The sequence below is a fragment of the Neofelis nebulosa genome, chromosome 7, assembly GCF_028018385.1.
Source record: "Neofelis nebulosa isolate mNeoNeb1 chromosome 7, mNeoNeb1.pri, whole genome shotgun sequence".
Lineage (NCBI taxonomy): Eukaryota > Metazoa > Chordata > Mammalia > Carnivora > Felidae > Neofelis > Neofelis nebulosa.
The window spans coordinates 107,765,886-107,788,719 of record NC_080788.1 but is presented as its reverse complement, the minus strand read 5'-3'; the positions used below and the strand labels follow the sequence as shown (position 1 = coordinate 107,788,719).

At 38.6% G+C, this 22,834-nt stretch overlaps 1 protein-coding gene across 9 annotated transcripts in view; it reads right to left on the bottom strand.

The window, feature by feature from the left end:
* The window catches only part of LRRC9 (leucine rich repeat containing 9), a 119,256-nt gene extending 97,309 nt beyond the window's left edge, over window positions 1-21,947 (bottom strand). For 6 of the 9 annotated variants that reach the window (XR_009264501.1, XM_058739210.1, XM_058739207.1 and 3 more), the window contains exons 1-7: window positions 21,363-21,947; window positions 12,483-12,560; window positions 12,009-12,227; window positions 10,701-10,841; window positions 10,082-10,145; window positions 9,705-9,775; window positions 5,066-5,248 (exon numbers count right to left, since the gene is read on the bottom strand). Coding sequence is in view for 8 of the 9 variants with exons in the window: in XM_058739210.1 (XP_058595193.1) it covers window positions 5,066-5,248; window positions 9,705-9,775; window positions 10,082-10,145; window positions 10,701-10,841; window positions 12,009-12,227; window positions 12,483-12,530 (726 nt within the window). In the remaining variant the exon portion in view is untranslated. The remainder of the gene's footprint in view (window positions 1-5,065; window positions 5,249-9,704; window positions 9,776-10,081; window positions 10,146-10,700; window positions 10,842-12,008; window positions 12,228-12,482; window positions 12,561-21,362) is intronic. The other 3 variants (XM_058739205.1, XM_058739206.1, XM_058739208.1) reach the window with 2 other exon arrangements.
* Window positions 21,948-22,834: the final 887 nt, after the last annotated feature.

The following is a 22,834-nucleotide window of genomic DNA, read 5'->3' as shown; positions in this document are numbered from 1 at the left end:
GGCCAAAATGAGCAAATCAGGAGACTATAGATGCTGGCGAGGATGTGGAGAAACAGGAACCCTCTTGCACTGTTGGTGGGAATGCAAATTGGTGCAGCCACTCTGGAAAACAGTGTGGAAGTTCCTCAAAAAATTAAAAATAGACCTACCCTATGACCCAGCAGTAGCATTGCTAGGAATTTACCCAAGGGATACAGGAGTACTGATGCACAGGGGCACCTGTACCCCAATGTTTATAGCAGCACTCTCAACAATAGCCAAATTATGGAAAGAGCCTAAATGTCCATCAACTGATGAATGGATAAAGAAATTGTGGTTTATATACACAATGGAGTAATATGTGGCAATGAGAAAGAATGAAATATGGCCCTTTGTAGCAACATGGATGGAACTGGAGAGTGTGATGCTAAGTGAAATAAGCCATACAGAGAAAGACAGATACCATATGGTTTCACTCTTATGTGATCCTGAGAAACTTAACAGAAACCCATGGGGGAGGGGAAGGGAAAAAAAAAAGAGGTTAGAGTGGAAGAGAGCCAAAGCATAAGAGACTCTTAAGAACTGAGAACAAACTGAGGGTGGATGGGGGGTGGGAGGGAGGGGAGAGTGGGTGATGGGTATTGAGGAGGGCACCTTTTGGGATGAGCACTGGGTGTTGTATGGAAACCAGTATGACAATAAACTTCATATATTGGAAAAAAAATAAAAAAAATAAATAATAAATCATGTTTGAGTATAAGTGAATAATTATAACTAAGTTTAATAAATATGATATTGAAACATTATGTGTTGCTTGCCCAAAATTCAGATCTAACTTGGGAGTCCCTTGGCAGAGGGGGGACAAAAAATACTGCTTTTATTTTGTTTTTAATTTTTATTTTTGAATAAGTAATATGCTCATGTTTCAAACACCAAAATAATTGAAAAATACACAATGAAAAGTACTTCCCACACCTGCTTCCCATCTGCCCAGGTGCCCCACTTTCCACAGATAACTACTAATTTCAGTTTCTAGTGTATCCTTGCACAGTTTCTTCTACTTTATTATTTTTAAATTTTATTTATTTTAATACAGAAAGCATGAGTTGTGGAGGGGCAGAGAGAGAGGAAGAGAGAATCCCAAGCAGGCTCTGCACAGAGCCCCATGCAGGGCTTGAATCCACAAGCTGTGAGATCATGACCTGAGCTGAAGTCAGATGCTTAACTGACTGAGGCACCCAGGCGCCCCATCTTCTACTTTATTTTTATATTTTATTAAGAATATACCTATATCTACGTTTGGGAACATAAATTGTGATATTTTACTATTTCTGAACTCTTCAATGATCACTTAGTGTGTCATAACAATAAGAGTTATTAATCAGGGTTTTTTTTTTGTCCTTGAGAGTATATACTAAGATTCCATAAAAATGGGGAAGACTATGTTGTAAACTGTACATAAACAGTAAATCAACTTTGTAGGCTTACTATATTCAACTTGCTTTTCTGTGTTTGGATTTTGAGAATGTCAAACTCATTTTCACTATTCATTCCACTTTGGCGGAATTACTTGTCCGTTATAGTTTAAAAAAAAAAGTGGTTTTTTTTTTGTTTTTTTTTTTTTTGTAAAATAGTCTAACTATAATGCTAAATTCAGTTGCATGTTCGTGTGAAGTTAAGATAAAACATGTTCCATTTGCTTCTTTGATTACCAAAAAAGAATGAAAAGTCATAGGCTCAACTACAGTTTCATAGTGGTTATTTTTACAGTACTTAACAAATCAAATGTACTTTTATGCCCATTAACTCATTGGGTCCCTACAATAACCTTTAGGACAGGTACTATTTTTATCATCACTATTTTAATAGTTCCGAGAAAGCTGAAGTTTTGGAAGGGAAATGCCTTGCCTGAGTGGCAGGTTGTGATGGATGCAACTGGAGCTTGAATCCAAGTCTTCGGACTTGAACTCCCATGTTCTTCCCTCTTTCCCATGCTGACTCCCTGCTGGTCCTCCTGACTTTCCTTGTCACGTATAGTTTACACAAACTACTCCACAGCCATGGGTGAAAATTTGAAGAATCGACAGTACTCTGCTCAAGAATTTACCACATTGGAGAACTGCCACCACCCTCGCACAACCTGTCTTCATACGAATGGTAATGAAGAAAGCACCTTGGAAATCTACATGCAATTCTTACATAAAAACACTTTGAATGTGAAAAATCATCTTGATCTAAATCAAAAGTTGAGCAATATTAGTATATAATATATCCTATTTTTGCCTTAAAACGGTGAAGAAAGGATAAATATTTTATACTGGGAAAACTGAAATATAATGACATAATTTAAGAGAAGATATCAGGAATCGTGTAACAATTCTTTATTTTGTTCTTTAAATACTACTACTTCTGACATATACAAGACTAAACCGAATGTATGACAATCTTAGGCAGAATGTCAAAAGAACCTGCTTTTCTTAGTTCTCTTCTTCCATCTCATCAGCAGGTTCCTCCTCCCTCCCCAGTCTCCAACACCCAACTGACACACTTCTCCATTTACACCATTCCCTTGGTGATTTATCCAGTCCCTGGCTCCACGTACCATCTTTCTGCCTTCAGTTCTCATATTTATATCTCCAACCCAGGCAACCCTCTTACATAGCAGACTCATGTACCCAATTACTTTTTGAACATATCCTCTTACATGTTCGAAAGATTGCTCAAAATTATATGTCTGAAATTAAACCATGATTCTTCCTTTCAACAGACTTCTTCCATATTCTTTCTCATCTCATCAAACAGTGACTTCTTCCCTCCTTCAGTTGCTCAGGCCAGTAGCTTGGAATTATTGTTTCTTTCTTTCCTCTGCACTTCACATCCACTCTATCAGCAAATCCAGATGGGTTCCCCCTTCTAACTACTACAGAATATGACTACTTTTCACCACCTCTTCTACTATCACCTTATATCAAACCATCAACACCTCTCATCCAAGTGACTGGGATCTAACTGGTTTCTCTGTGCTCATCTTTTCCCTCAAATCCTCTATTCTTAACCCATTAGCCAGAAGGATCCCTTTCAAATTTTTTTAAATGTTTATTATTTGAGAGAGACAGAGAGACAGAGAGAGAGAGAGAGAGCAAGCAGGGAAGGGGCAGGGAGAGAGACGGAGACACAGAATTGGAAGCAGGCTCCAGGCTCTGAGCTGCCAGCACAGAGCCCAACACGGGGCTCAAACCCACAGACCGTGAGATCATGACCTAAGCTGAATGAAGTTGGCCGCCTAACCAACTGAGCCACCCAGGCGCCCCCAGAAGGATCCCTATAAAACATAAGTAACATAAGTCATTTTGTCTCTCCTCTGCTCAAATTTTTCCAGGGGCTCTGCCTCACTCAAAGTAAAAGCCAAAGTCTTTCTAACATCCTACAGTCTCATCTGATCTCCCCACCCCCCAATTCCGGTCTTCATCTCTTCTCTTCCTCTCACTTACTCAGCTCCACCCACACTAACCTCCTGTTCTTCAAATATGAGAGGCAGGCTCCTGCCTCAAATTCTTTGCATTTGCTGATCCCTGAAAAGCTTGCTCCCTTACTTCCTTTGGTCTCTGCCCAAGTGTTGCCTGAGGAATCCTCTCCCAACAATTCTATATACAATAGCCAACACTTCTCCCTCTGCCCCTACCTATAATTCTGTTTCCTTCACCCTTGTTTTCTTTTTTCTCCATAGCATTTATCACTATCTGACATACTAGTTCTTTTATTTAGTTTCTGAGTATCTGTCTTCTCTCATAAGAGTGTAAGCTCCAAGCAAGCAGAGATTTTGTCTGTTTTGGTCATTCTATATCTCTAGGACCTGAGGTGTGCCTGGAATGTAATAGGTATTAAATATTTGTTAGATAAGTTAATAAGCCAAGTAATTTCATTTCCAGCTCACCTTTGAAGAAACTGACTAATGTAGAACTCTGCAGATGATAACAGAAATCTTAAAAAAATATGATTGTCACTGTGAAGTTTTCCCGTTATTTTTGACTTAATGGTGTTAGAGGAGACATTCTTCCCTGAATCTCCAAAGACTCTGAACATCTGCTAGTAGACAAGAACTCTAGCCCTTTGCTTGATATTGCAAGACAGTTCACTTTTCAGACTGGGATGGGAGAGAGGATAATCTCAGTTTTGGAAAAAAGAGAGGAGAGAATGGAAGCTAAGAATAAATCCTCAGGCTGGCAAGACAAGAGAAACAAGATAAATGGATAAAGGCATTCTTTATCTATGTTGACATGATGGATGAACCACAAGGAAAGGAGGGGAGGGCCTCATATGGGGACATCCATGTGCATCCACACTCTAGATACTCAAAACCTGTCTACTGGACGATTAACTGCACAAATGAATGTGGCTCACTGGACTGGAAGGAGAAGAAGAACTATAATCTGGAAAGACTATTAATAAATATGGTGAATTCCTATGCACTCCATCCTGAAATTATAGGTCCTTTGGTGGCATGTGAAAGGAGCCAGCCCCTTTACTGGGAGGTTCACCATCAGTGGCCGCCTAGGAATGGCTCTCTTGAGCCATTTGAGATTTGAGAGATCTCCTAGATTCTGGCGGTGTGCGTAGATATACTTCTAGAGAGCCCCAAATCATCTTAATTATATTAAAGTCTACCTAATTCCAGAATACTACCATCAACCATGGATATTTTCTAATTTTGATATGCAGTATTCCAAATGAGAGGAGGTTACTTGTTTCATTACTACTTTACTTTGGCCTTATTAATTTTTATGTATATAGCACTAGTTCACTTCTTCTTAACACTGATGATCATTTTTCAGATTTATTTCTTTTAGTTTTATAAATTCTAATGTTTTTCTATTATTTTGCCTTCTAGTACTGTCAAGAACATTGAGATTCTAGTACTAATATTATTATTTATATATATTCACATGAAATATCCAGCTCATTGGGACAAAAGTAGAGGTGATGACAAGAACTGACAAGATATTACTACCTACCATATGTGGACATAGCCAGAAAGAAGCAGTTAATTAAACTTAAGTCACAGATTTCTGATTGAAGATGCACTTACATCTGCCAGTTCTTTGATCTGTTTTGCTGACACATCAAACGTGTCAAGTCTTTGAAGGCTAGGCAAGTGATATAATACATGTGTGGAGTAATTACACAGCAGACAAACTGGATTGGTTTTATATTGAGGATCATTCAGACATAAATCCTTTAAGTGATGCAGCCTGGTTAAGTTAGTGAGGTCCTAAAACAACAGCAATGATAATGTTCAATTAATTAATTGCAACTGTCCATTTCTTTTTTTATATACATTATAGTTTTAAGTAATCTCTATACCCAACGTGGGGCTTGAACTCATAACCCTGAGATCAACAGTCTCATGATCCACTGACTAAGCCAGCCAGTCATCCCACAACTGACCATTTCTAAAGGAGCCATTTGAACACTTAAGATCACCCATAATTTAATGTAATGCATTTTAATATGTGCTTAAACATTTTAAAGTGATTTAGATGGATAAAATGTTTTTTTCCTCTAGTGAAAAACATGTCAACTACATGAAGAATAGATAACAATTGTTAAATAGCAGACTCTCTAAACTATGCATTTTAAAAATAAAAGACCAAAGAGTATTTACTAAATCATGTATTCCACCTGGAACCTTGGAGTCAGTCACTTGAGCACATATATTTTTTAAGATAACGGTGCCTCCTCCACGCAGCCCCTTTGCTAACTATTGCCCCTACTGTCCGCAGGTCTCCTGCTTCCTTCACCACCATTTCCCACCCTTACCACCCTAGGAAGGGTGCTTACTATTCTCCTGGACCTCCAGATCTGTTTTTCTCATCAAAGGCTAGGGGACACCTGTTCTATTATATGCACCACTGAATTCCTGATTTTTAGGACTTTTTGTTTGTTTTCTGTAAATGCCCTTTCTACCAGTTAATGGCAACTAAAACCTAGCTTCCTCCTGAGAGCCCCTTTTTCCTCACATTCAGTGGAGGGGAAGGGATTGATAATGCACTTCCAGGCCAATGTCTTTCCTGAACATATTTTACACTGAAGTTTAGGTCCTTGTTTACACCTTCCTTTATTTGGTATCTGGTCCCTGCTTAACTCTTCAGTCTTTCCTCTTCTACTGCAACTTTGACATTTCATGTTTTAGTTGTGCTGAGCAACTTGAAATTTCAGAATGTGCCAGACCCTACCTTATCTTTATACCTTCATTCGTGCTGCCTTTGAGTGGATTGAACTTCATCCCAGATTTACCTCATCTTTTCTGGGAGTCTTGTTTCATCCCCCAAGCTTGGGGCAGAGTCTCCTCCTACGAACTCTCTTAGCCACTGGGTTTACCTTTGTTATAGAATTTATCACAACTCTATTACTAATTTCTTATGCACACACAAGTCCATAAGCTAAGAGTCTATATAGGCTTTGGCCCTCAGTCTACAAGGTTAGAATGGTGATTGCATTTTTAAAGTGTTGAAAAAAACTAAGGAAGAATTCACGACAGAGGCCTGGTGTAGAAGGGTACTATGGTGGGGCTTGCCTTCAACAGATGTAATGCTAATTAGTAGATTCAGAATCAGAGTTAAAGGAAATCCAAAGCAAAAACCAGGAGGTACTAGTCCTAAAAATAAAGTACAAATGGAATGAGGAAGTAAGTAGTGAAGTCAGGCTGCTGGAGTCAAGAGTAAGACAGGGTCAGGTGACCAATGTGACTTGGTTCACTGGCTGGCCCTGAGGCTCTTACTGGGCTCATGGCAGAAGTAGGACTAAGCAGAGCTGCTCTGAAATGGAGATTTCTGGACAGAGTTGTGCAAAGAATTATTTGGTCAAATTCTGCAGAAGCAAGGAAGGTAAACCATTAGACTGTTGCAAGGAGAAAACACTGTCTGATTTCTGGGTGGCTATGTTGCCTTTGACCATCAGTCAGGGCTATGGTGGATAGGAACTTTGAAGTCTTACACAGGAACTTCCCCTAACCCCCACCTACACTCAAAAGTCAGATGACACTGGAGTCTACAAAAGCACAGAATCTCACTAAAAGTTAGGGTTGTGGTAGCTGGTATGGACAGAAAGTGGCGCAGAAGTTATTCCATCACCACCAGGATAGTATCTTTTTAGGGTGGGTGGAAAGGTTAGAGATAAGAATTCAAGGTAATAGTGTTTCGAGAACATTCCTAATGTGACAATAGTAAAAGTTGCTGTGAATCATGTTTCAATGTTTTTCTGAAAAATAGCCATTATTTTAGAGAACTGTTTAAGTTTTATTCCATATAATAAATTTTTACAATCCAAATTTGTATCCTCATTTTTTGATGAGATTGAAATAGAATAGGTTAATGTAATTAAAATGGTAGTAATAATAAAATAGCATATCTATTGAGTGCTTACTGTGTGCTAGTCATTATTCTAAAAGCTTTACATTATTATTTTGCTTGCACTTTATATTACCACAGTACAATGCTGCCTGTGGCTTGTGGCAGTGCTAGAAGTGACAGATCTTTCCATGTAGCTATGCTCTTTACCACCACACTTTTCTGGATTTTCCACTAGCCAGAGTAGAGATAAACTTCTACATGGCTTCTTGGTAGGACAATACCTTATCCTCACAGCACTGTGTGCTTATCTTCTTCAGCCTCAACTCATGATTCTCTCCCTCACTCTGTCCCAGCAACAGACTTCTAGTTTCTTGAATTTGCCATGCTCTTTCCACCGTTTAGGTCCTTCACACTTTGCCTGGAATGCTCTTTCCCTAAGCACCTCATGTCTCGTTAGTCAGCTTAAAATGACCTCCCACAGGATTCTGAATTTATCTTTCATAGCTCCGTCTGCTCTCTTCTGCTGATGTTGTTCAAATATACCCCTTGATTTTCTTACCTCCATGTCTTCGTGCATAATGTTCTCCTCACCTTAGAATGCTTACCTCCCACTGCATGTATTTTTAATTTTTATTTATTTTTAGTAATCTCTATGCCCAGCATGGGGCTCAAACTCATGACTCCGAGATCAAGAGTCCCTCCCACTGTATTTGTAGAAGATCCTCCTCTAATGCTTGCTGAAATTCTGTCAACCCCTTAGTGTTCATATCAATTATTTCCTCTTGACTCTGACCAATAAAATTTTGTTTAAACTTTTTATGTTTTTAAAATTTCTGGTGAAAGTGCTTATAACACTCTGCCTCATTCTTATAGCTTTTTGGCATCTTATATTCTTCTCTGAGTAAAAGAATGTGTATTTTAATAATGATCCATTCAAAATTATTTCTATAGTAAATTTACTCATCTTTCTTCGTTACTGTCTAGAGGAAGTGTTTGAATACGCACTTTCAATTTGACACCATCGAAATTACAAATGCCACGTTTTCAGCCATATTATATCCCATAAACATTAAGTGTTTTTGCTTTCCTCTCTTCCATTCAAATGCTTTTTGAGATTTTACATGTCAAATACTGTTTTAAGCATTGTGAATACAGTGAACAAAACAGGCAAGCTTCCTGCACTCAGGGAGCTTGTATTCTTTCTAGTCAGGGATGTGGATAAGCACCAAGAAGAAAACACAGGGAGAGTGATAAGAGTGCTTCAGGTTAGGGAGGGAAGTAAGGTTGCTGTTATTTTACCTAAATTGGGCAGGAAAGAGGTCACTAAGAACATAACATCTTAACGCAATCCTGAAAGAAATGAGGAGATGAGCCATGAAGATATTTGGGGGAAGAATACCCCATCAAGTGCAAAGGCCCTAAGGTGACAGTGATAGCTGTATTCAAGGACCAGTAAGGAGACCAGAGCAGCTGAAATGGAATAAACAAAAGGGAAACTGGGAGCAGCATCGTCAGAGACACAGTGTGGGAGAAGCAAGAGTGAGTTTTGAGTGGAAGAATTATTTGATCTCACATATTTTTTGAAGGAGCAAGTAGTGAAAGGGTAAACACAAGGGGACCTGTTAGGAGGCTTTCCCCCCAACCCCAAATGCAGGTTAGAGCTGATGGTGTCTTGAACCAGGTTAGTAGAGATACAGGTGGTAAAAAATGGTCAGACTGGACATATTCTGAATAGAGCCAATAGAATTTGCTGATGGACTGGATATGGGTTATGAAGAAATAAGAGGAGTAAAAAACAATGACTCTAAGGGTTGTGGCTTAAGTTATTAGGAAAATGGAGATGCCATTTAGAGAGGTAGAGAAAGCTGCAGGAGAAGATGGTTCATTGGAGGGGAAATCAGTTTGAGTTAGGATAGGAGATGTCTGTCGTTCTGGGGAGTTATTAGGGAAAGTAGAAATAGAGATAGCTGTTAGAGAAAGTAGAAATTTAGGAGTAATAAATGAATAAAAGCTATTTAAAGTCATAAGATATGATGAGATTATTTAGAGAATGAACATAGATAGCAATGAGAAAAGATCCTGGGCCTAACCTGGAAGAGTCCATTTTTTAGATCCAGGAGAAGAAACACCAGTAAACTGAAGAGGTGCAGCCAGAAAGATCAGAGGAAAACAAAGGCAAGTAAATAGTGTTAGATTTAAAAGTGTCAGAGCAGTATGGCTAACTTAATCAGCTGCCTGTAAAATTTCCAAGAGTATTGGCTAGTCCAAAATAATTAAATTGTTCCTTAAAAGGGAACTATTTAGTACATTTTCTGCAATAAGATGGTTCATGATCTAGGTTGGTAAATAAAAGTAGACTGTTCCACTTAAACATACCTTGAAAGAACATATTTGGTTACCAGAAAGGTTTAATCTTTCCAGTTGTTCATTGGGATCAAGACATCGACCTTTAATTTAAAAAACAAGATGAAAGAAAAATCAAATTTCTTATTTTACCTCCTGCTCATATCCTATAATATTTTTTAGTTATATATGATCATCATGGCTTGCATATAAGTAAGACTAACAATAACATTGTATAGTTAGTAATAACTGGTTGGTGGGTAATATTTTCACATCCTGTAATCACAGATTTAGAAATGCCTTGCAAACTATCATACAAGAGTCTAAAAACGAAATCTAAGAATGTACTTTTCATACTGATAAAAAATTATTGTAGCATTAGCTCATATTCCAAATGAAACAGTACATACCAATGCTGCTTATTAGATTTCCAGCAAGGTTGAGGTCATTTAAATTCTTCAAAGTTTGCAAGCCCTAAAAATTTAGACAATATAGAATTTAGAAGAAGTTAGTAAAATATATACTTATAAATGATCTGATCTATCTGGTTGGTTCTCCAAGTGTTCTGAGCACTGGGTACTGTGTACCTCACAAACACAGAAGCTAAGTAGGTGTCTCAGTGAACCCATCTTTGTTTCCCTGGAATATGGAGAGAATTATTGGAGGAGGAGAGAAGGGGGACAGGAGTGGAGAGGAAAAGAAGATGATGAGTAAGAAGAAAAACACATCACACAGAGTGTGTTTATAATCCTTGGCAAGTTACATATAATTTCTCTAAATCTCTATTTTTTTTAACCTTTGAAGAAGAAATAATACCTTACCTCCCAGGCTTGGTGGGAGGAACAAAGAAAACGATGTATATGAAGTTTCTACACATTATAAAATACTATATACGTGTTAGTTTTTCTTAACAATTATTAAACTAGTCACGAATATTCTGGTCCCTAACCATTATATTATTTAGGACATTGTGGTTAAAACTCCACAGGAACAATTGACTTTACATATAAATGACTGAAATTATCTTACCTCAATATTTTTAATTGTATTGTGGTTCAGCCAAAGAACTTCCAATCTCAATAATTTCTCTAAATTTTCTATCTTGGAAATTTTATTAAAATATAAATACAATTTTTCTAAATTTCTACATTCTTGAAGACCTCCAATTTTCTGTAAAAAAAAAAAAAAGAGACTGAATAGTGTTAACTTCTGTTTTAGAATTAATCCTTTCAATAGAGTATATTATAAGCACATTTTCTTTTAAAAATCACACTTTGTTGAAAAACCTGTAGCCAGCAAAATGAACTAAACATTATAAAAGAAAAAAATACAGGGGCGCCTGGGTGGCGCAGTCGGTTAAGCGTCCGACTTCAGCCAGGTCACGATCTCGCGGTCCGTGAGTTCGAGCCCCGCGTCAGGCTCTGGGCTGATGGCTCAGAGCCTGGAGCCTGTTTCCGATTCTGTGTCTCCCTCTCTCTCTGCCCCTCCCCCGTTCATGCTCTGTCTCTCTCTGTCCCAAAAAATAAAAAAATTAAAAAAAAAAAAAAAAAAAAAAGAAAAAAATACAGGGGTGCTTGGGTGGCTCAGTTGATTTTGGCTCAGGTCATGATCCCAGGGTTGTGAGCTAGAGCCCTGCATCAATTGGGCTCCATGCTGAGGATGAAGCCTGCTTAACACTCTCTCCCTCAGCCTGTGAGACCATGACCCAAGCCAAAGTTGGACACTCAACTGACTGGGCCACCAAGGTGCAGCCTCATGAAGTTTATAATAATTTTCTTAAAAATACCTTTACTTGCAGAATATTCATTTCACATTTTTAAATATTATAAATAGTGCTATAACAAATAACTTCATGCATACCGTTGTTTTCTGCTGTTGAATTACTCCTCTAGGATAAGATCTGAGAACAAGGGATTTCTGACTCAAAAGGTATGCACCTTTCCTTGACTCATGATACATTTTGCAGTATTGCTTTTCAATACAGATGTTACAATTTTCATACAACCAATACTGACCAAGTGGACCAATTTACTACTAAGCAATACTGGGCATTATTTGATCTGATCTGATTACTAAAAAGTAGAATATGTCTATTATTTCTATGTCTTTATTTCTATTTTCTCCTTTGTAGAAATCTATTTCTGTATTTTACCCATTTATCTGTTTAGTTTGTTTTGTTTTACAGGGTGAAGGGTTTTATTGTAATTCATCATGTATGCCCCGCCCCCATTCATCTGTTTTCATTTATGACTCATGCATGTATTTCAAGGAATTTTTTTTCCCAAAGCCAAAGAATTCAGCATAAAATACTTCACATAAGGTTGTGTTTACGCTTACCTCTATGCAGCATTCAGCAATCCAAAGTTCTTTAAGCTGTAAACAAGTTTCTAGTCCTGATATTTCCTTTATATCTTGAGCAACAATGGTGAGACTCGTTAGATTAGGAAATAATGATAATCCAACTATACGGGGATACCCTGAGAAAAACATCTCCAGTTCTGAAATATCTGATCCTTCTTGTCCAACCATCTCGTAAGACAAACCATTGCATAAACACTGTTTCAAAAAAGAAATTGGGTTATTACCTATTAAAAGAAAATATTTTTGCCATTAGAAATTATAAATTGCCAATTGCACCAATGCCATTTTTGACTTTTACAAGAAGGAAAGTCATACCATGTAATGGTTTTTCTCTGTTTCCAAAGGTCATGGGGTAGACCAGAAAGGAGTATAAGCTCCAGAAAGGAGTATAAAAATGTTCACTTAACATTCTTGCAAATGGAGTTGAAAATAAATTTGGCTTTGACTCACCAGTTCCTTAATTATTTCTTCTTGGTTTAGGTTTTCACATTCAATCATCTTCCATTAAAAATAAAGGTCATAATATACCTGTTAAGGAAAGTGAAAAGTTGAAATAAATTCTAGAGTCATGTCATTCCAAGTTGAAAGGGCTCTTTTTAAAAAAAATTTTTTTTAATGTTTTTATTTATTTTTGAGACAGAGAGAGACAGAACATGAGCAGGGGAGGGGCAGAGAGAGAGGGAGACACAGAATCCAAAGCAGGCTCCAGGCTCTGAGCTGTCAGCACAGAGCCCGAGGTGGGGCTCGAACTCACAGACCGTGAGATCATGACCTGAGCCGAAGTCAGATGTTCAACCAACTGAGCACCCAGGCGCCCCTGAAAGGGATCTTAAAGCTACTGAAGTGAAACCACCCACATGTGGCCTGAAATTTTCACACAGTGTAATACCAAGTATCTGTCTGGGCCCCAAGACTGTCCATTCCATCTCTAAAACTTTGTTAGAAAGTTCTTTTTTATTTTGAATTTAATTCTGTCTGTCCATAACTCCACTCCACTGTTATTCTACCTCCTGGGTTCAAATAAAACAAGTATTTTTCTTCCATATTGACGAACACAGTCATCTCTCATCTACAACTTTACCTCACTCCCCAGCTCATGTCTTTTAGTTCTCTCACTAGAGATATCCCTGTTTCTCTCCTTCGAACAGGCTCCAGTTTATCCTTCCTATTACACTGTTGTGTCCCAAACTGAACATAGCTCTCTAAGTATACTAGGGAAGAAAAGAAACCTCAGGAACTAGTGACATACCTGGTATGGGAATAAATATTTATTAAAATGAATGAGCCAGTGTTTTCATTTTAGATGATAATGAACTGCTTAATATCTAATAGCTACAATAAAATTTAACTCAGTTTTTTTTGTATTTTTTAATATATCCATTATATTATTCTAGACACATACTGTTTTTAAAATATAGGAGTCTAGGTTTTAATATGATGACATGACAAAGCAAAAATGTAGATATGATATATATCATGATCCCACTTTTTACACTAATTCCCCCGCAGTTATGCATATGTGTATATATGTATGTATATGTGTATATGTCTGTGTATGTGTATATGTATGTATATGTATATAAATATACATATATATGTATATGTAGTTATGCATGTGTGTATGATTATGAAAGGATAAAACATATAAACATACAAAGTGGTTAACATGAGTTGTTAACATGCAGGTGAAAGCTGCGTGCAAGGTAACTAATATTAACAACTGAGTATGTCTATTTTTACATATAATAGGCGTGAGAGGTTGGACGGGGATAGATCTAGGCAAAACTAGAAAAGAAAAAAAACCTTTTCAAAAGCATGTTTCAAAAGTAAGAATACATAAACTTACTTTAAAAAGTAAGACTATAATAAATCATTTATTCATTCTGTTAGTAGACTTTCGGACTGTCTCCAATTTGGAGTTAAATGGTGCTTCCCTGAACATTTTTATCATAAGAGACATTAGTGCACATTTAGTCTGAGTTTATACCTAGAGGTGGAATGAGAAAGAAACTATTGTTGTATACAACATGGAAGATTCCCACAAGCACAATATTGAGCAAAGGAAGACACACAAACACAGTGAGGTTCATAATATGTGGCTCTGTTCATATAAAATTTGAAAGCAAACCAATCTATGGTTTTAGCAGCAGTCCCAGATAGTGGTGGTTACCTTTCAGGGGTGGGTGACTAGGAGGAGGCAAAGAAGGGCTCTGGAGTGCTGATGAAGATGTGTTTTGTGATCTGCATGCTGATTAAAGGAACACATTCACTTTGAGAAAATAAAATTAGATACCTAAGATTTTGTGTGCTATCTATACAGATGTTATACTTAGAACAAAATTTTACTTAAATATGTATTTTAAAAGTATATGTCTACTTTCATTCATTCAATCATAATTATATACATGTACATAAATTTAAATTTTAAGAAAAATGAGTTGGTGACTTGAGTCCATCCCTAAATCCCTCTTCCCTCCCTAAATCCCACTAAAATGACTAGGGAAATGTGAAAATAAGAAAGGAATGTGTAACAATGCTAGGAAAGGGGCATTGATTGTCAGAGATGTTCAAAAAGGTATTTTGTTGCTGTTATTGTTTTTATTTAAATTCCAATATTGTTAATGTACAGTGATATATTAGTTTCAGGTGCACAACGTAGTACTTCAACACTCTATACATTACACAGTGTTCATCGTGATAAGTGTATTCTTAATCCCTTTGACCTATTTCACCCATAACCCCACCCACCTCCCATCTGGTAACCATCCATTTGTTCTCTCTAGTTAAGAATCTGTTTTGTGGGGCACCTGGATGTCTCAGTTGGTTAAGCATCCAACTCTTGGTTTTGGCTCAGGTCATGATCTCACGGTTTGTGAATTCAAGTCCCCACATTGGGCTCTGTCCTGATAGTGCAGAGCCTGCTTGGGATTACTTCTCTTCCTCTCTCTCTGCCCCTCCCTTGGTTGCTCGCACTCTGTCTCTCTCAAAATAAATAAATAAACTTAAAAACAAAAAAACGGAGTCTGTTTTCTGGTCTATCTCTCTCTTTTCCTTTGTTCCTTTGTTTCTTAAATTCCACACGAGTGAAATCACATGGCATTTGTCTTTCTCTGACTAGCTATTTCTCTTAGCATTTTATATTCTATTCATCCATGTTGTTGCAAATGGCAAGATTTTGTTCTTCTTTATGGCAGAAAAATGTTCCATATATATATATATCTCACCTCTTCTTTATCCATCCTTCCCTTCTATCAGTGCACACTTGGGCTGCTTCCACAGTTTGGCTATTGTAAATAATGTTGCAATAAACACGAGGGTGCATATATCCCTTAAAATTAGTGTTTTCCAATTCTTTGGGTAAATATCCAGTAGTGCAACTACTGTATCACAGTGTAGTTCTATTTTTAATTTTTTGAAGAACCTCCCTACTGTTTTCCACAGTGGCTGCACTGGTTTACATTCCCACCAACACTGCATGAGGATTCCTTTTTTTCCACATCCTCGCTGACACTTATTATTTCTTGAGTTTCTGATTTTAGCCATTCTGATAGGTGTGAAGTGATCTCATTGTGGTTTTGATTTACATTTCCCTGATGGTGAGTGATATTGAGCATCTTTTCATGTGCCTTTTGGCCACCTTGTATTTCTTCTTTAGAGAAATGTCTGTTCATGTCTTCTGCCCATTTTTTAATTGGGTTATTTGTGGGTTTTTTGTGTGTTAATATTTTAGATATTAACCCCTTATCAGATATGTCACTAGCAAGTATCTTCTCCCATTCAGTAGGTTCTCTTTTAGTTTTGTTGATTGTTTCTTTTGCTGTGCAGAAGCTTTTTATTTTGATGTAGTCCCAATAGTTTATTTTTGCTTTTGTTTCCCTTGCCTCAGAAGACATATCTAGAAAGATGTTACTATGATCAGTGTCAGAGAAATTACTGCCTGTGCTCTCAACTAGGATTTTTATTGTTTCAGGTCTCACATTTAGTTTTTTAATCCATTTTGAGTTTATTTTTATGTATGGTGTAAGAAAGTGGTCCAATTTCATTCTTTTGCATGTAGCTGTCCAGTTTTCCCAAACCATTTGTTGAAGAGACTTTTTCCCATTGCATATTCTTGCCTCCTTTGTTGAAGATTGACCATATAATTGTGGGCTTATTCCTGGGGTTTTTATTCTGTTCCATTGATCTACGTGTCTATTTTTGTATCTGTACCATACTGTTTTGATTGCTACAGCTTTGTAATATAACCTGAAGTCGGAATTGTGATACCTCCAGTTTTGATTTTCTTTTTCAAGGCTGCTTTGGCTATTTGGGGTCTTTTGTAGTTCCATATAAATTTTAGGATTTTTTGTTCTAGTTCTGCAAAAAATGCTGTTGGTATGTTGGTAGAGATTGCATTAAATGTGTAGATTGCTTTGGGTAGTATAAGCATTTTAACAATATTTATGGATTTAACAATCCATAAGCATGGAATATCTTTCCATTTCTTTCTGTCATCTTCAATTTATTTCATCAGTGTTTCATAGTTTTCAGAGTACAGGTCTTTCACCTCTTTGGTTAATTTATTCTTGAGTATTTTATTAGCAAAGCATCTTTTGAATGAAAATGAAGTAGATGGCATGAGTCTGAGAGAAAAGCCCATTGGTATAAACCAGCCCAAAATTCAACGTACCAAGGAAAGAAGTTTTATAAAACTATCCGAAAAAATTCCCCAAACTCAGACCAGCAGTGATTTGGAAGATGGTGGCTGTAAGCCATCCAAGGGAACCAAATCAAAAGACTTTGAGATTTATATCAGAGTCTGTATTTGTACTCAGGCTTTGTAAACTGGAGACACAGTCTGACCATGCTGAGTTGAGAAGGGGAGGGGCCCCAGCTAGCATCACAAAGAAAAATAAGAGCCAGAAAATTATTCTAATACACTGGAATCTCTACTAATTCATCACTTATTCATTAACATTTGTGTTGAGGAACTAATATCTACCAGTCAGAAAATGATAGGGGGTGGAGGAAAGAAAAGACTTCTCTAGTAAGGTAGCATCTGGACAAAGAGGTGAAGGAAATGAGGGAGTGTGAGCTATGAGGAAATCTGGGGAAAATGCATCCATGGATGCAGGAGAACAGGATGAAAGAATAGTTAGCATGTTTGCAAAATATCAAGGAAAATGATATGGCTGGAACACAGCTAGTGAAATAGAGACAGGTAGGATGTGACATCAGAAAGGTATTGCAGGGACAGATCATGTGCTGTCTTGTGATTTGTAGGCCCTTGTGAAGATTTTACATTTTAGTATTATGAGTAAGATGGAAATCTCTATGAGGATTTTGGGGGGGAGAGTAATATGAGCTGTCTTAAGTTTTGGAAAGGATCACCAGATCTACTCTGTTGAAAATAGACTGTAGGCGTCTACGGTAGAAGCAAGGAGACCAGTTAAGAAACACTTGTGATAACATGAGAGAGAGGATGGTGGTTGTGGTGGGGTGGAGGTAGTGGGGATGGTGAGAAGTAGTTAGATGATGGATCCATATTGAAGGTGATACCGATCTTTACTTGCAACTGTCTCTTTAACCCATTCTTGCCCTCCCTCCCCCCCCCCCCCCCCATATATTACAGCATAGGCTGCAGGAGCAGCCAGGCAATGGAGCACTTAGCAAGGAACAATTTTGAGAGGATTAGGTACTCTATCAGAGGCCCGTCCATAGATGTGGGCCACAATCTTCCCTCCCTAGGCTTATTCAGATGCCATATTAAGTAAAGGAGAGCTTTGTACCACCACCCCTTCTCATCATTAAGAAATCCTTACATTCTGGTTTAATGTCTGTGAACACTAAAGGAAAGCCTGCATTCCCACCACCACCACACAAGGAAAAAGCCTGTCCTCAGTACATCCAAAGTCACCAAATGGCAATTCCAGTTATCTAGTCCATGTCCAAGATGTCTATTCGAAAGAAATTAACTGTTCCCTTTGTTATTTACTAAATTATCACATATATTTGAGCCTAATTTGGGACTTTCCAATCTGTGTTCTCCCTTAGCTCTATCTATTCCTATAGTATTATCCTGTTTTAATTACTGTGATTTATATTAACTTCCATCATATTCTTTTTTAAAAATTTCTTGGCTACTTTTTCATTTATTTTTCCAAACAAAATTTATGTTTATTTTGTATTTAGTGTTTAAAAATTCACTTGGGTTTTTGAGATTCCAGTGTAAAGCTTAATTTAAAGAGAACTTCCATCTTTACAGTATTAGTCTTCTATTTATTCAAGGAGACTACTTTTTCTTGATAGAGAAAATACGTATATTTTGGATATCAGCCTTACCTTCCACTTCATCTTATTTTCTTTCATCAATGCCTTCATTTAGAAAAAAATCTGTTCTAATCCAATATTAATTAGCAAAACAAAATTTAATTACAAAGCTTCCAATTCTATAATTTGAATAACTGCACCTGAATTATGAGGAGCCTGAACCTCTCTGGTACTTATAAGCCTCCTCTGCTTCCTCCAGTCATTAGTAGACCCAAGGCTTCCAGCTGAAGCTTCTGATTTCATCAAGAGTTGTGTCCTGTTGGCCATCCCACTCTCCTCCACTTTGGGGAAGTTCTTTTCAGGGCCTGACCATCTAAGAGACCACAGGTCTCCTCTAGTTCCTTCAGGGAACCGGGAGCCACCAGGAGCTTCTATAACTTTCACTCTTCCGATCTCAGATTGATCCAATCACCTCCCCCTCTCCACTGTGAAGTGCTGCTGAAACATTTCATATAACCAGCACGGAGCTGAAGTCACTACAAATGCATGGCCTCTACTTCAGCTGCCTCCGTCTTCAACAACAGACATTTTATATTTTCCTCTTCGACTTCCTCTCCTAGTGAGAGTAGGGCTAGACATACAGATGGGGGATTCATGACATAGGGACTATTCTAAACTTCTGCCACTCTTCTCAGGTTCTCCCTCCCACCCCTCCTCTGCAGATGATCTTGTCTCCCGTCTTCACAGAGAACAGTGATGACATCAGATTTACATTCCTTAAATTTCTTTTCCTCCTAAAAATGTATTTCTTTCCCTTCCTGACTCCCCTCTTAGTGAAAATATTCTTTCTCTTGTCCAAAATGTGTGTACTGATCCCATCCTCGTCAGTCTCTTTCAGAATACTATTCCGTCAAATTTTCCTCCTCATATATTCCCACCTTTTCTTCTCTGCAGTTTCTTTTCCCTCCATACATGAATGTTAGATCATTCCTGTCTTAAAAAAAAAAAAAGTCTTCCTATCTTGTATTCTATGAGTAGCTGGGTTTAGATATTTTCGCTGAAAAACTTCTAGATAGAGTAGTCATTAGCAATGCTTCACTACCTCCATTCAGTTCTTAACTCACTACAGTCTGACTGATGATATGTCAGGCCACAACCATTTCTTTTGCCAAGGTCAACAATAATCTTCTAATTGTCAAAGACACTTGCCATGTTTCAGCTCTCAATTTAACTTGACCTTGACATGGCGTTTGTCAATGTTGATGACTCCTTTCTTTAAGATTTCTTCTTTGGTTTGACATTTTCCCCGTGTCTTCTCTCTACTTGTTATATTTTTTTAAATTTTTACTTATTTATTTTGAGACAGAGAGAGAGAGAGAGAGAGCGAGCGTGCAGGTAGGGGAAGGGCAGGGAGAGACACGGAGAGAGAGAGAAGCCCAAGCAGGGCGCGAACTCATGAACTGTGAGATCATGACCTGAGCCGAAGTCAGATGCTTAACCGACTGAGCCACCCACTTGCCCCTCTACTTGTTATTTCAAATCTACTTTTCTGATCAATTGTTTCCTTCTTGGTGAAAATTACTAATTTTTATCTTCCTTTTTGCTGTGCAACTTCCTTCCTGTGCAAATCCAATTTCCAATATGGAAAGCTACATCTGAATGTGTCACAGGCATCTTAAATTCAGTGCGTTCAAACCTGGAGTCATATTTTCCAGCCAGCTTTCTTCTCCTAGTGTATGCTTTCTCTTGGTAAATTGCACCATCTTTGTAATCATCCATATTAGAACCCTGGGGCATATCCTTAACCACTCTTTTAGTCTTTCTTCCATATTCACTTGCTCGTTAAATCCTTCTGAATATACCTCTTAAATGTCTATCATTTTCCCCCTCCTCTCCATCATATTTGCCTCTGCGTTAGTTCAGGCCTTTATCACTTCACCTTAATTGGATGCTCTCCTTACAGTCCTACATCCATCCCTCCAATCCACCTTCTACACTACTGTAACAGCCAACCTCCCAAAAGGTAAATCTATTTAGGCTACTCTCCTTGGAAGGTATTCATGGTATCCATGATCTGACCCCTGCCTGCTTGTCAAGCTCATCAACCACAAACTCCCAACACCTCAGAGTCTGGCCACAACTATAGTTCTCTGAATGGGCTGGGGCATTTCTGCATTTTGGCATATGCAGTCTTCCTTTCCTAAAATGCCTTTTTCCCTTGACTTTATGGCATACTCCATACATCCTTAAAAATTTAAATCAAGAGTCCTCTGTATGAAGACTTTAATTCTCTCTGGTAGTATTATAATCATTCTCTTCCTTGTTAAGGCCTGCACACTTTCTATTTATAGCACCTGTCCTACTCTACTGTGATGCTTGAAAGTCCTTCCTCCCTACCAGGTAACATGTTCACCGAAGGCAGGGTCAATGAACCTATCACTGTGCCTGGCACTTGCTTGGTGTTCCATAAAAGTTTGTTAAATGGCTTGAATTAATTGTCATGCTACAGGGTCCTATATGGTATAACTTGGAATATAATATAATAATATGTAAATATTTGCCATACAAGACCAGAGTATAATAATTAGAGTATAAAGCACCATGTTCTGTCTGCCATGAGAGCTGGGTAGGGTATTATTCTGAAAAATCAAGTTTCTTTTCTACAAACTAGAAGCCCTGTATGGTCAAATTGCCTCCTCCCTTGGGTATAAAGAGATCAGAATCCACCTGTTAGCACTGATGGGCCAAACAAACACCTTTCTGGCTCTAGGTGAGCAGTATCAAATTTGGCCAATAAGCACTTGATTCTCTCAGTTCTGTACCTTAACGTCTGCGGGAAAGGCTGCACAGGTGACTGTGAGCCACCTTCTCTTTTATTCTTCTCTTAACCTTTGCTCTGGTCACCCTGATGGCCTTCAATAAAGACATGGAACTGTCTCATTATTACCATCTCCGTTGCACCATTACGGGGGGTCCTTTGACCACAGTGTTTCTTCTCTCCCATCTTCCTCTCCGGGGTGGGCAGAGTGGCCGGAGGGAGAAGCAAAGACACCCGAAGGCCACAAGGTGAGGCACACTCACCTTATCCCAGAAAGAGGATGGATTCCAGGGCAATCCGAGACAGAGCAGAGTCCACTCCGATTTCCTAATCCCTTTCTTGCAACAGCAGGCACGACACCCTCTCTAATCCAGGGCCTGGTGTGTATACGCGACCAGCTGAGGTTGCCTAGGAAACCTGCCCTCCGCCTCCAGCGACCTTGGAGTGGGGAGGGGGACATCAAGGGGTGGGAAAAGCAGCGGCCGAATCCGTTTCTGGATCACGTGGCCGCAACCTCCAGCCAATCAGCAGAGGTAGGGGTCCACCCGGAAGACCCCGCTGGTGCTGCTGGGAAATGGCGGGGAGCTTATTGCTCGCGGGTGTCATTGTGCCCGCGCGCAGCTTTTCGCCTGCTGTCGCAGGATGGGAGGACCGGACCGGAGGCAACGAGTTGTGGGCATGATGGCAGAGACCTAGTCGTGTGGCTTCCTCCAGTCCCGGCTCTCTCCCATTGAAAGCCTTTAACCTTCGGGGCCTGGAAGGCCGGAGCCTTGCTGAACTGGAACCTTAAAAGTCATGTCGCTGTGATGTCATAAGGCGACCAGACAGCCAGGACACGTTCCGATCCCCCCTCCCGCTCCCGGCCCTGGCGTGGCCTCGGAGCCCCAAGAATGTAGCTGACCACCGCCTAAGCTGCAGAGCGCGGAACGAGCAGAATCGAAGGACGGAGCAGGCAGGCAAATGCCCTGGTGCCTCTAGAGAGGAGATGGACCCTCCAAGGGTCTTCTTACTGTTCTTGGACCGGCTCTGGAGGGTCCTTTAAATACTCCAAAATGTTCAAGAGGCAAAACATATTTATAAAATAAAGTAGAACTTAAAGAGGGACAGGGAGGAACTTTTTTTTAAAAGGGTGAGAAGGGCTGAGAAATGAATGCATTCAGGAAAAGGAAAATCAAAGGAACTGTAGCTGTCATTTCATTTTCTAGATCTGCCTGTCCCAATATGGGAGCCACTAGCCACAGCCACACGTGGCTCTTGAACACTTGAATTGAAGTGTACTATAAAATACACAAGTATTTTGAAGACTCAGTACTATTTTTGATATATCGGGTTAAATAAAAATGCGTTATTAAAATTTTACTTTTTAAAAGAGGCGATTAGAAATTTTTAAATTACACATGCGACTTCTATTATGTTTCTGTTGGACAGCGCTGCTGAATTTTTTGTGGTTCAGTTGGTTTGCATAGAATATTTATGACGTTCAGTTCATGCAAAATAGTGCCTGTAGTGCTCTTTTCCGTCACCAGATGGCCGCCTCATTCAATAGACTAGTTTTAAACTTTCTCAAGAAAAATAGAAGCGCAGATTTTAAAAATGTCTCTTTCCGTTTATAACTATCAACAATTCAACATACTTGTCATGATTCAATTGTTTTTTTCTATATTCACTGTAAACACGAACATGGAAAAAATAGACTGATTTTCCTTGTACATTTCTTATTTCACAGGAATTTGTT